Source organism: Glandiceps talaboti, chromosome 9, assembly GCF_964340395.1.
Source record: "Glandiceps talaboti chromosome 9, keGlaTala1.1, whole genome shotgun sequence".
Taxonomy (NCBI): domain Eukaryota; kingdom Metazoa; phylum Hemichordata; class Enteropneusta; family Spengelidae; genus Glandiceps; species Glandiceps talaboti.
This window is the reverse complement of record NC_135557.1, coordinates 23,474,947-23,488,724: the sequence shown is the minus strand read 5'-3', so window position 1 is coordinate 23,488,724 and position 13,778 is coordinate 23,474,947. Positions and strand designations below refer to the sequence as shown.

The following is a 13,778-nucleotide window of genomic DNA, read 5'->3' as shown; positions in this document are numbered from 1 at the left end:
ACGTGATTATAGGTATATCATAGTACCTCCTACTTAAAATGTATCTATTATTTATTTTTGTATTCAAAACAGATCTTCACTAAACAGACTTACGACAGGTTATCAGAATATAGCTGTATATCAAAACATCAAATAATCGAACAAGTACAAACAGAAATTACAGGAACAATACTCGTGTCGACGTTTGAAGGTTTGAGTTGCAAAACTGATCAAATAATTGTGTTATAGAATATCACCCAAACGCATTTATAAATGTCTTATATTAATACATATCCTTATATTCAAAACAGATCCTCCCGAATTGTCAACAAATGTAACTGGCATGGCAAGTGATGATGGTATAACCATAGAAGGGCATTCATTTGCAGTTGAGTGTTCGGTCGCAGATGCAAATCCACATATTGACTATATCATGTGGTTATCAGGCCATGTAAAAGACGACAATATTACAGACTTCAGCGTGTTGTATTTTGACAATGTCACGAGAGAGGATGATCAAAATTATACATGTATTGCTCAGAATACACTTCTGGAACGCATTCCTGGAAATGGGTCAGCCACTGTCGATATAGATGTGCAATGTAAGTGCGAAATCTCATATTTGCAATGATATGTCATATTCAACATTACATCTTTAATAATATGTCATCCTTCAAAACCAAATGTGTGAGATGTCAGAATGTACTATCATAATAAATAAAACAACTAACAAAGGCACTAAGAAATGTGACTTATAAGCATGTACTGGCAATAGTTCCAGAAATGATAAATCCACATTCTAGCTTAGTGACCATCTAATTTTACTATATGTGTCCACATATATTATTTTTAAAGAGAAATTTCATGTCAGAAAATTGAAAAAAAAATAAAACTTGAAACTTTGCGCCCTGAATGCCCTATTTAACTTGATACTCATTGCTATAAAAAGGGTTACTATATTTAGAAGTGCTGTTACGCGGTCAACCTCATATGCATAATTTTTAAGAAAATCAGTTTTGTGTTAATCATGGGCCATATATGCCGAATGCCAAATTCACCATATTCCACATCCAACATGTAAACTGTATCAGCGATTCCCAATACCAAAGAGGATAGATGTAGTATGGTATGCTAAATCAATTTTACACTGTAGACTCAGTTTGAAATGACAATGACTCCGAGTGTCCTTAAAGTATCATTGTGTTTGTGTCAAATTAGTGGGTTTTTTTCCACAATCGTCATGTAACTATCAATGGCCTGTGTCTCTCGTGGTATATCGCCCGGAGCATACCTCAGGTTTGACAACAATGTGCACTAGGTCTGTAAGGAAAAGTTATATTGATAACCTGCTACGATATATTTGCTGAGTGTATGCAAATTCAATATCCCGACGCCATCCAGTCGATCCAGTAGTCTATTTAGAGTATGAGTAAGTTTACAACAGAATTTCCATCCATAAGCAAAACTCTTTAAGTAATAAAGTTTGATTTTTATGCCAATGAAAATGTTTGTTTTTGCATTAATTACCAAAATAGTTCCAGGTTGATTTCAGTCAATACAGAACACAATATTTTTTTTTCAAATTAAATATTCCTGTTTGTCATGTTTAGATGTTTCACAAATGGAAATCCAAGACGATAGTAACGGCACTGTTATCGAAGGGCAAGATTACAATGGAATGTGCAAAGTGGATTCTAATCCGGCTGCAACACTGTCCTGGAGAAATGATACCCAAACAGTTTCGATGAATGGGATTCTGAGTATATTGTCAGCTAAAAGATATGACGCAGTTAACTACGAATGTGCTGCTAATGTAGAATTCTGGGATAATTCAACTGAACAAATGAATTTATCAATGAGGTTAAATGTACAATGTAAGTATTTAATTCAACGACCCTTTAATATGATTCAGATTTGGACTTTTCCTGTGTTATTCTCGTTTCATCTGGAAAGTGACATATTTAATTCTATGACATGAAACCTTGTTGTTTTTTAATCAAGACTAGTAATAGTCATTTGTGTGACATAGTAGTTAAACAAACAAAATGATTGCTGCGATGGCATATTTTGTGCGTACACACTACAATTATCATTGACACCATGATTGCAGATATATTTACATACATGCCTTTTATGTAAATATACCAAGGCTGTACGGAAATGCTATACTTCAATGTATATCAACATTAACTATAATTAATACTGGTATTTAATGGCTTTATAAAATAATGTCTGGAGATGACCTATACCCCCCTAATGTATTTAAATTTCTTTTACGTAATATATGCCTTGCATCTTAATGCGGTGTTGTTATCGTCGTCGTCACTTGTCGGTATGAAATGTTTCGTTCATATGCACTTTCAGTACACTTTGGCTAACAAAAATAATAGTGAACTCTTACAGTGTGGTAACCGTTTATCTTTATTAATACTTATTGTAATCGATGGTTAAATATTTATCAGATGTGTTTGTATTTGTTCTGGTAATCATTCAAAGAGGTGTATTTGTATAGTTATTGACACAATGCTGTCATATATTAAGAACATGTTCAGCTACTAGGCTTATTTCTGCCTTTCAAAAGATGTATTGATGACAGTATATGTGGGATTCAGTATCGTACTCAAATTTAAAATCTTGTACAGAAGCTGTACTGAACTTGGTATGTGTTCAGCCATTGGGGTTTACTTGCAATGATTTATGTGGAAACATCTGGTGATGACATTACTAATACCAAATATGCATGTCTTGACACTCTCTATTTCTCAAGACAAAGGGGTGTGTGTCATCAAATGTCGTTTTTTCAATAGAACTTGGCTCTCACAGAAATACTCAAAATCGTCGAACACGGACGATAAAGTGCTGCGGGATTTATATGTGATTACAAAGTGTGCATAAACCAATATAACTCTACAAAGGCAGAAAAAAGTCTAACTGCACTTTTCCAAATTGAAGCTTTACCACCTTTAATCCATTTTAGACAAACCACATCTGGCAGTCATGGTTATTGGTGATGCAAGCGAAGATGGCAAAGTTATTGATGGCACAACAAACGTATCAATTAAATGCGAAGTTGAAGAGTCCAATCCACAAGTATGGTTTACCACATGGACAGATACAGAGGAAGATGAACCGTTGCTGAGGTTTGACACAATAGATCTAGATGACCATGGTACCTACACATGTAAATCCAACAATACATTTTGGGATGGTACACAAGGTCAAGGGCAGACAAGCATTAATATTGATGTACAATGTAAGTAGGCATTATAGTATTTCCTATTCGACTTTCCGTATATTTATTGGTGGAGAAAATATATTATATTTGTTTTATAGCAGCATAAGTTGAATTGTTACATCTAACTATAAAAGCGGAATGCATAGTACTTCCGTTGCTGTAACAATCCTCCACCGCACCCATCCCATCCCTGAAAACAAGTGAGTTTCTACTATTCGTGTACATCATTACTGTTCGTTTGTATGTCTATGTGTTTGTCTTTAAGAATGTATGTATGTATGTAGGTAGGTAGGTAGGTAGGTAGGTAGGTATGAATGTATGTATGTATGTATGTATGTATGTATGTATGTATGTATGATTATGTTGGTGTTTTGTTTATTATACAACAAGAAATGGTCATATTGTGACGAAAATCAAAAACAAGTTCCTTCATTTACAGCAAATATAGAGTAGATCGCAGTGTTAACCCTAGGGTCAACTGATCACTAAGATAAAAGTAATAGATATTGGCTATTTTTTATGATTATGAGATGAAGGTTTGCACTTCAGGTCTATAAATATTGAAAGAATAATTTGTTAAATTGTAGCTATCTAGCCTTGATGCAGTATCATTAAAATCTGAGGTAAATAAAAAAATTAGACCCTTTCATCGAATTAGATATGTATTAATCAGCTTGTTCTTGATGTTGATTTCCATTACTTATCTTTGTCTATACCTGTCACTCATCATTATTTGTTATTTAAAATATGTTTACTCATTACTCCTTTTTCTGTTATAGACCCTCCAATCGTCAATATAGTGGAAAATAGAGGAATTGCGGTAGAAGGGAAAGTGTTCACTGCATACTGTAATGCCATTGCGAATCCCACGGCTGCCATGTCTTGGATACACCGAGGTGCGCTTAATACCAGTGGTGAAGAACTAAACATTGAAGATGTCACCAGAGACCACAGTGGAGAATACATTTGCCAGGCAGTTAATACGTATTGGAATGGATCGACTAATACCGTATCTGATGATGTAACTTTAGATGTTCAATGTAAGTATTTGAAAATAATCACATTCTGGGCTTTCCCTACTGATAGCATTTTAACATGTTATACATTGTCGAATATAATGAATTCCATAGACATGATAAGTATACCTAGAGGTGCCTATCTTGTATATGTAGAGTAGTGGTGTAATTCAGTTGGATATGGAAGTGGTGTAACAACTGTTGACGTTCAATGTAAGTAGATATACATTTCAGCATTTATTTATCACATTCTAAAACTTCAGCAATGCAATTATGTTATTGTTTTTTAAGAGCTAGCTGAAATATTGGCAAAAAGCACTATTTTTTGAGTGAACTATCACGAAATTTTGAACAGAGAGCTGAAAAGTATTAAGGGGGTTGTAATAAGGCAAGGGAAATTGACACACCTTACTTTTCAAAAGTCTCAATCATGTGTTTGTGTAACTGAACTGTAAATATCATATTATTGGCATCATAGCAAGTCTGTTTTCTAATATTTCGATTTGTGTTGAAATGACAGATTATCCTGACGTTTCTGTAAAAGTGGAGCTTGTACGATGTACAGAAGGTGAGGACATAACATTAGAATGCACTGTAGATTCAAATCCGCCACCTTCAGAGATAAAGTGGACGAAAGATGGAGTGACAAAGTCGAACAAACTAATACATGCAATCAATGACATCAAACGTGAAGACATGGGGGTTTACAACTGCACAGCTAATATTAGATTCTATGATGGAGACAATGGCAGTGGTTTCAATGTAACGAATGTGATTGTTGAACGTAAGTATCATAACTATCTTCTTTTTTTAGTTTTTACATTGATTTATAATTACTGTCTTTCTTATTTTTGTTTATTTTCATGTCTATTTTTATAACAAAGTTATTATCGCCATGACATTTCCTTTGTAAAGTATATGAATTTGAGCTATCGTGTTGTCTCTTCATACATTGCAATAATTTCATGAATACGTATTACATACATGTTTACTAGATGGCAACGGTTTTGTTACTCCACAGACCTTCCGATCGTTCATACATTTGGTCCTGAAAATGCTACAATTGAGAATTCATCTAACAACTTGACCTGTACTGCTATGGAAGGATTGCCTAATCCAAGTAGGATTGAAATGGTGCACGTGAATGATACTGGTCCTACCATTGTGAAGACTGAAGAAGCTGACTACAAAGACGGTGTTACTACACTTACCTACACTATGGAGAAAACTGAACGATGGAGGAATGGAAGTTATTATTGTAATGCAACGACAAAATTCTATGACGACTCAGAAGATAGTGAAATTGGTATACCGATAGATATGCTAGTTTACTGTGAGTGTATATTAATTTGTATTTGGCTTTTATCATGTAGTTAAATTATTAGCTGGCAGGCGCTAGGCAATGAAAATGAATAAAACTAAAAGAAGCACATTGTATCAACGTCAATGCATATCATATATGCACTAAGCCTCATGTACATATCTCTATGCAAGGAATTGTGAGTTGTGAGTAGCTCGATGTTGGCCGCAGTAACCGTAACAGATGAGATAAAATAAAAGCAAGATAAATTACCTCTTTCATTATTCACCAAAACTAAGTTTCAGCATCATTGTGAAGCTGATGATTACAAAGATCAATACCCCTGTCAATCGTAAACTTGAGACCTACGAGCATAAATATGTTTGCCTTAACATGCTCATCAATGTGACAACACATCACACAAGTATATAAATGTCTGGATATCCATACATATAGTATATCAAGGATCATAGTATCACGATACTTAGATATACGAATATTTAGAAAGTAGAGGTCTTCATTTGAAGACCTCCATGAAAGAAAGAAAGAAAGAAAGAAAGAAAGAAAGAAAGAAAGAAAGAAAGAAAGAAAGAAAGAAAGAAAGAAAGAAAGAAAGAAAGAAAGAAAGAAAGAAAGAAAGAAAGAAAGGAAGGAAGGAAGAAAGAAAGAAAGAAAGAAAGAAAGAAAGAAAGAAAGAAAGAAAAAGAAAGAAAGAAAGAAAGAAAGAAAGAAAGAAAGAAAGAAAGAAAGAAAGAAAGAAAGAAAGAAAGAAAGAAAGAAAGAAGACTAGATTACTGTATACTTCCTTTGGGAGCATATCAACATATATTAACTGTTTTATCCCCTTTTTCATTTCGTTGAAGATGCACCAGGAATATTGAATACTGACGAGGAGAATACATTAATGGCAAAAATCGGAGAGACAGCTGAACTGATATGTAGAGTTGATGCATACCCTGATGCTACAATTACATGGAAAGATAAGTCTGGAGGTCGTGACGTAATGGAATTTGAAGGAACTGTAACAACTAGCACACTTACTCTAAACAAGGTCAAGAAATCTGATTTTAAAATATACACGTGTACTATTACCAATGGTGTAGGTGAAGTAATAACTCATGATGTGAAACTCAACGAAACAATAGGTAATTACCATAAACAATATTTGACAAGTACTCTTACATGTTCGCACTTAAACTGTCGACAGTCGTTCGTGCCTTTGTTACTACGTTTTATCTAAAATTAAAGTCGTCGCCTCGCTTCGAATCGGAGCAATACTATAACAGCTAGTGCTGGGAAGGCACGAGCCCTCGGCACTCACTCACATTTCCTATCAGTATGCGTTAGTATTCAGTGCTACGGATCGAGGCGACGACTTTGTTTTAGATGAAATGTAGTAAAAAGGCACGAACGACTGTCAACAGTCTAGTTTGTATAAGTCAAACCAACAAAGCATTAATGAAAACATTGTCGACCTTAGCAACCTAGGGCACGTTATTACACTACACAATTACGGTAATTCTGATAAATGCAACCAGTTCATTCCCACTGGCAAAATATACATGTGAATAAAGCGAAGTAAAAGTTTCCACTATAAAATATCGAGCTGAGGCACAATCAAATTATTTTTCTGACACATAACAGAAAAATGTAGTAGAACCTATATTTTTTCTTTGATTTATTTATTTACAGGAAATAACGCTTCTGAAGAGACTGCAACCATTGTAGGTGTATCCGTCAGCGTGTCTGTCATAATCCTTCTCGGAGCCTTGGTTATTGTTGGTTTCTTTATTATGAGAAGAAAGGCAAAGGGGAATGAGAGAAAGGTAGATACACTATAAAGTAGAATCAAATGTGTACAGCTATCCTGGATAAAACGCAAAAGTCCAGTTTTCAGAAAACAAATAATTGCTTAGTAAGTCCACGCAAAAGGCCAGTTTCAGAAAACAATTAATTGTTTTGTTTGTCCATTGAGAGCGCTGTTTTAATGTAGTATTAAATCTTTCGAAAAACGGCAAGACTTGTACTAATGATAAACTGCATACGAGATGATGTATGTGATATAAACTGGAACCATAGGCTTTATTTATCAACGCCTTGACGGTTCGGCCTGTGGCTTCACCTCAAGGCCAGGTCAGCGTTCGACTGCCTCACACCAAAGCCAGAGCCGGAAATCGAGTGCCTTAAATTTTACAAATCACTAATACAGGAAAACTTGGAATGTTTAAACATGACTATATGTAAATTACATGAACGACGCTTAGGTCCGTGAATTTGAACCAAAAGGACGCCTTGAGGATAACTGTCTTCCAGCCACGCTATATTTTAAATACTAAACATGTAGAGTCATGACAATCTTCCGTCTTATCTAAAAATGTGATGCCCTCAGCACTAAAGTGTCTTATTATCAGGAAAAAATGATAGCAATATGTATTGAAATGAGATGGCGTAAATTTATAAAAGCATGTCCGAATCGTTGTCCTGACACCCATATGAGCCATATTCATTTCTCTAACTAGGTGTTTGGCGACATGTATAAGCGGTGTCATGTCTGAACCCAAACACTGTAATTATAAATGCATGACAATAGTATAATTCAAGAAGAATGCAATTCAAGTATACATTATCAATGCAATCGAGTTTTTTTTCTCTATAAACTGCTGGTTAGTTTAACTGCGTTTCCAGTCCTCCAGCTCATTTGCAAAGAAGTTATATTTAATGTTATGAGACAAGACGATTGATTCTAGAATAATTATTATACAGAATGTAAACATATAGTTAACACTAACTGATTTCAAATAATGAAGTGTTTATGAAATTAAACAATAGACTCTCAGCAAATGTTCTTAATTGAATGGATTTCAGGAACAAGAATGATAACCAAATTTACCATGACTTACTACCAATCCAGAATTACTGTAGAGTTTAAATTAGGAGGCATGGTGTTTTTACATCTTGCAGAAGTTTGTTCTGTAACAAATTAAATAAAATCCTGATAGAAAGCAGGCATATACAATCATGGCACATTTTATCTAATCGTGAATACAAGTTGAAATTAATGTCAGCTGAAACAATTTAAAGGAAGATTCAAACACTGAGCGGTTTGTTTATTTGCGTTCACCGTGAGATACATGTCATGTGTATACGCGCTCTCAGTGTTTTCGTAATAACAATATTGTGTGACATGTAAAGTATATCGTGTCTTCTAATTGAAACACTACATGTGTAGTCTTTAAGTTGTAACGGAGTTATACGTATTACTAATAATACATCATTCTACTATTCTTTGATAGACTGAAGACAGTGAGCCTTACCAAGAACTGGATTTAGTTGGCTTCCAGGGGGTAAGACAATCTAACAACAATATAGTATACAACTATATGTATGCTATTAAAGATGAGTTGCTACCTTTATAAGACTTGTTAATGTTAATGTTAGATAAGTACTAGATATTTAATATGACCATGCAATCTCTATGAGGTATGTATGAAGTTCAGTAATACTGGCAATAAAGTCTTATGTTATTAAAATGGACACTATATAACAACCAGTCATATTTTTAGTGTCTGCAGTGTAATGTTTGTTTAATAATGTAAATGGTAACAGAATATACACTACTGCTATTACAAGATACACACGGTAGACCTCTTTGGTAGACTCTTGTTTAATAATTGAACCATCCAACCTTACAGACCCTAACCAAAGTGAAATACTCTCACACACAGAGGTCAGAGTGTACTATCTTTTATATTGTGTTCAGTCTCACTGAATCGTTATCATGTTCATGGTGAATCCGCTGCCATTTCAGAAATAGAGCCTAATATATATATATATATATATATATATATATATATATATATATATATATATATATATATATATATATATGTATATATACATTCTACATTATATTTAGGTTTTGTTTCAGTCAGATTCATAACATAACCATTATTCGAACAACTTGCGAAAAATGTATGTGTCGACATAATAAAATTACTAGCGTATTGGCATGGCTAGCTTGTAGCCGCTCTGAAGTTTTTGCCATAAAGAATATATTTAATACATGTTGACAGGAAGGTGCCTACGCCGTACCGTACATTGGAACTCAATCTCTCCCGAAGGAGGAACCTGCATACATGAGCCTTGGTGAGACAGCCTATGAGATCTCACGAGAGTTTGTACGTCTCAAGGAACAAATTGGAGAAGGCAGTTTTGGTAAACTGTTCCGGGCTGAAGCGTGGGATATAGCTGGCAAAGACGGAATGACTGTAGTAGCTGTGAAAACATTAAAAGGTAGGTATTTTTTTCCTGATGATGTTATCAAATCTAGGTACCTGGAATAGAATATTACTACAAGGGTGCAAAAATACCGAACATTTGATTTCTTGGTCGACACCATAAATTCCACTTTCACATAAATTAATACAGGCGCGCGTGCATATAAGTCGACATTCTTTTCGTATTTCCATGTGGTATGAGGTAAATACTATTGCAGGTATCTAGAATTACATGATTTTCAGAGGATTAAATAAACATTTACCCGATCACATGTAATTTATTATATGAGATTACAGCATGTGGAGGATTTTTTAATATATACACAGTTAAATGTGATCAATCCTCATATACATCAATGTATTGTTCTTTATAGACAGTGCAACGGACGCAGAGAAACAAAAACTGACGGATGAGTTGGATTTATTGAAGATTATTGGACCTCATCCTAACATTAGTTGTCTTATTGGATGTTGTACCAAGCAAGGTTAGAATTATTGATCACTTTGACGTTTATAACAACAATATATGTCTATCCCTGGTGAACACTATATCTATACCAACTGTAAATGTGTATATCAAGCTAATTCGCACTGGGTCAGTAGAGCTGAATTAACCCCCCCCCCCCCGCGAGCGCACACACACATACACACGCACGCACGCACGCACAAACAAACACACGCACAGACAAACAAACAAACAAAGAAACAAACAAACCAAAGAAAACAAAAAACATACGAACAAACAAACAAACAAACAAATAAATAAATAAATAAATAAATAAATAAAAAACAAATATACACACGAATAAACAAACAAATATACACACGAATAAACAAACAAACAAACAAACAAACATGGTTGAATTAATGATACCCAGCATTTGATAAATCACCTATGATGCGTGAAATATGCTGGGATTGGACAACTGTCGATCCCCAAAGAGGTGGTTAACCCATCGACATGTCCACAGCATAATATATCCTCTATTTATGGATTATTGGGTAAACAGCCGTTGTGGTAGTCATGACGACTGACAGTGCAGTTTTCTTTCTCAAAATTTTGAAGTAAATAATTCTTAAATTCAAAATATAATAATTTAGAATAATTGAGATTAATATAATCGATGCAGCGCCACCAACGACAATATATCGAAGTTTTGTTAAAATTTCGTTTCTATGATAGCGATCAAAAGCTGTAAATTAGAATTAAATAGGTTGATTGAAATGTTTAATTTGTAAACAGAACCGATCTACCTGATATTTGAATACATGAATCAAGGAAACTTACAACGCTATCTACAAGATAATCGACGTGCTAACAGTTCTACATATGCAAATTCCCAGGGACAAGCTTTCAACTTACAGTCATCCGATTTGCTGTCTTTCACACTTCAAGTTGCAGAAGGAATGAAATATTTGTCTTCTAAACAGGTAAATGAAATGAATCAGTTGATGCGTTTTAATGTTTTTTTTTATGAACAACATCCAACATTTATTTCCAACGTCTTTTCATTGCTTTGCCCACTATTATGATTGATACGTGAAAAAGTGATTTTAAGTGATATGTGAACAAGCAAAGGGGACATACACTCTGACAAGACATTCTGATGAAATCGACAGTATCAAATTTCTCAAGAAAATGTTTTAACGCTTGATGACAGAGCTTTTTTAAAAGTTCTAAAACACAGTAAACAAAAGACTATGTTTTGTGTTTGTGTATTTTCGTATATTTTTCAGTGTATCCATGGCGACATTGCTGCAAGGAATATACTGATCAATGGTGACAAAATCTGTAAAATTACAAACTTTGGACGAAAGAGAAGTTCTCATCCAGAACAACATTACGAAAACAAGCAAAAGGTAACAAGGGAAGTAGTCAGTCGAAGAAACTCATTTCATTTCAATGAACTTTAAACATACTACGTTTTATAGCGAGTTATGAATCTAGGTCGGAGTTTGAACACATGGCTTGCGTATAATACTATACATACGTATACAGCAATACGTGATGTGACAAGTATATTAATGTTGTGGACGTGCAGTAAAAAGTGTTCATTTTTAACTTGCACGTATTATCTCTTGACAGGCTAAATTTCCAATAAGATGGACGGCGATTGAGGTATTGATGACAGAAGATTATACAACTGTTGGTGATGTGTGGTCATTTGGTGTATTGATGTGGGAGATTGTCACGTTGGGTACGTATAAAGTTGTCTGTGCTTATAATGTTGTAAATCTGCTGTGTAATAGCCTGTTTATCATCGGTGCTCATGGATATATATTTCCCATTAGCTTAAATGATTTAGATTTCGAAACACACCGCGGTATAACTAGTTGTGTTTGTTTGTGTGTGTGTGTGTGTGTGTGGTATTATCTCTCTCTCTCCCCCCCCCCTCTCTCTCTCTCTCTGCTTTGATATAGTATTTGCTTATCTACCATCGATTTTGATTGACTCGGTGTATTTATATCAGGTAATAAACCGTATTCGGGCAAATCAGTTAGTGAGGTAATTGACATGATACAGAGGGGAGAACGACTATCAAGACCGGTTTATTGTGATGAAGATTTGTAAGTAACTACATTAAATAACTTTAAAGCACACACAAGTATGGCAATAATTGACCGTGCATGTATGTACTACGTTTCACACAATATTTGATAGAATATACATTTTGTGAAACCATACGTGCATTATTTTATTTTCAAAACAACATTAATTTGTATATTATTTTATTGCTGACATAGTTACGACTACTTGCATTGATTATCAATAAACTTAGATCTACTAAAATTGTAGTTCTCATAGACTTTAATAGATTATTAGTCGAGGTCTGTATAAAATTAATCAAGAACTTGTCTTCATACTTGCATTCTATTATTTAAACTAAAAGGTACAATGTGATGAAGACTTGTTGGAAAGATGAACCAAAGAATCGTCCTACATTTGGTAAACTCACCCGTACACTCAAAGGAATGCTTGACAGTGGCCAGGTATTGTGATCATTTCCAGTGATGTTCTTTATTTTAATATGTAGAATTGGAACTGGAAATTAGTAGGCTCGATTGGATTCACCATTTTGGCATTGATTCTGCACTCACTAATTAAAACTCGATGAAAATAGATTCCCATTGAAATTGTCATCTCAAGCCATCAAATAGTTTTTTTTCTCTCTACTAATTATAAAGTTTAGTACATCTAGTATATTTCTTACTCAGACATTCTTTATTAATAACACTCTGTATCAATAGAACCCCACTTTCTTGATTGTAGAACCGTTCATTAACAAGACATTTTAAAACCAATTTCTGAACCAAATAAGCGGAATCAAACATAGACAGTCATCCAATATACCATTAAGTTGGACGAAAATAAAGAAATGTAAGAACGATATGTTGACTGTATAGTTTTTAATGTTTATTTTGTATTTGTTTATATCAGGTTTACGTTGATCTGAAAGAAGCGTATCGTAACAAAGCTACAGACGACATTGAATAACGACTTGGAACCATTGGTTTTACACAATATCATACATTGTACCTGTTCCAAGACGTGAACTGTATTAACCGTGCAAACTGCAAATCAAAAATACAATCCTAAATATTTTCTCAATACTCATGCATTAAATATTGAAATAACATTTGATTAGAAATTATATCTCATAATGTCATCCTGATCCTGTGTAATATCGTAGGGCAATTGTACCTATAATATTATTCTGTCTTTACAGTGTTGGTAAACATAGATTTGCAAATAAATGTAATTGTCTTTTCAGTGGTCTAACTCTTATATAGGCTGGACAGCGTTTGTTTTTAGTCCTGGCCTAATATATGAACTAAGGGACCGGTCAGTTTCTTCGGCCTGGGGGGGGGGGGGGCGGTGGATTGGTAGGGGGGGGGTCACCCTGTTTTTGAAATTGGCAGTAGGGGGGGTCATGCTGTTTTGAAAATTGTGGAAGGGGGGGTCATTGTGT

General features: G+C 34.4%; 1 protein-coding gene across 1 annotated transcript; it reads left to right on the top strand.

Moving 5' to 3' along the window:
• The first annotated feature begins 532 nt into the window (after positions 1 to 532).
• Positions 533 to 13,369, top strand: LOC144439999 (fibroblast growth factor receptor-like). Its single transcript, XM_078129228.1, has 17 exons — positions 533 to 581; positions 1,590 to 1,853; positions 2,957 to 3,232; positions 3,994 to 4,254; positions 4,751 to 5,014; positions 5,252 to 5,563; positions 6,394 to 6,675; positions 7,223 to 7,356; positions 8,824 to 8,874; positions 9,604 to 9,823; positions 10,182 to 10,292; positions 11,051 to 11,238; positions 11,545 to 11,667; positions 11,894 to 12,005; positions 12,279 to 12,375; positions 12,699 to 12,798; positions 13,247 to 13,369. The coding sequence occupies exons 2-17, from the start codon at positions 1,601 to 1,603 to the stop codon at positions 13,301 to 13,303; spliced, it is 2,841 nt and encodes a 946-aa protein (XP_077985354.1). The 5' UTR covers positions 533 to 581; positions 1,590 to 1,600; the 3' UTR covers positions 13,304 to 13,369.
• The last annotated feature ends 409 nt before the right edge of the window (positions 13,370 to 13,778 follow it).

Coding starts and splice junctions, on each gene's coding strand:
- LOC144439999 (XM_078129228.1), top strand. CDS start 1,601: ATGGAAATCCAAGACGATAGTAACGGCACTGTTATCGAAGGGCAAGAT. Junction 5,564..6,393: donor GATAGATATGCTAGTTTACT/GTGAGTGTATAT, acceptor ATTTCGTTGAAG/ATGCACCAGGAATATTGAAT. Junction 11,239..11,544: donor AATATTTGTCTTCTAAACAG/GTAAATGAAATG, acceptor TATATTTTTCAG/TGTATCCATGGCGACATTGC.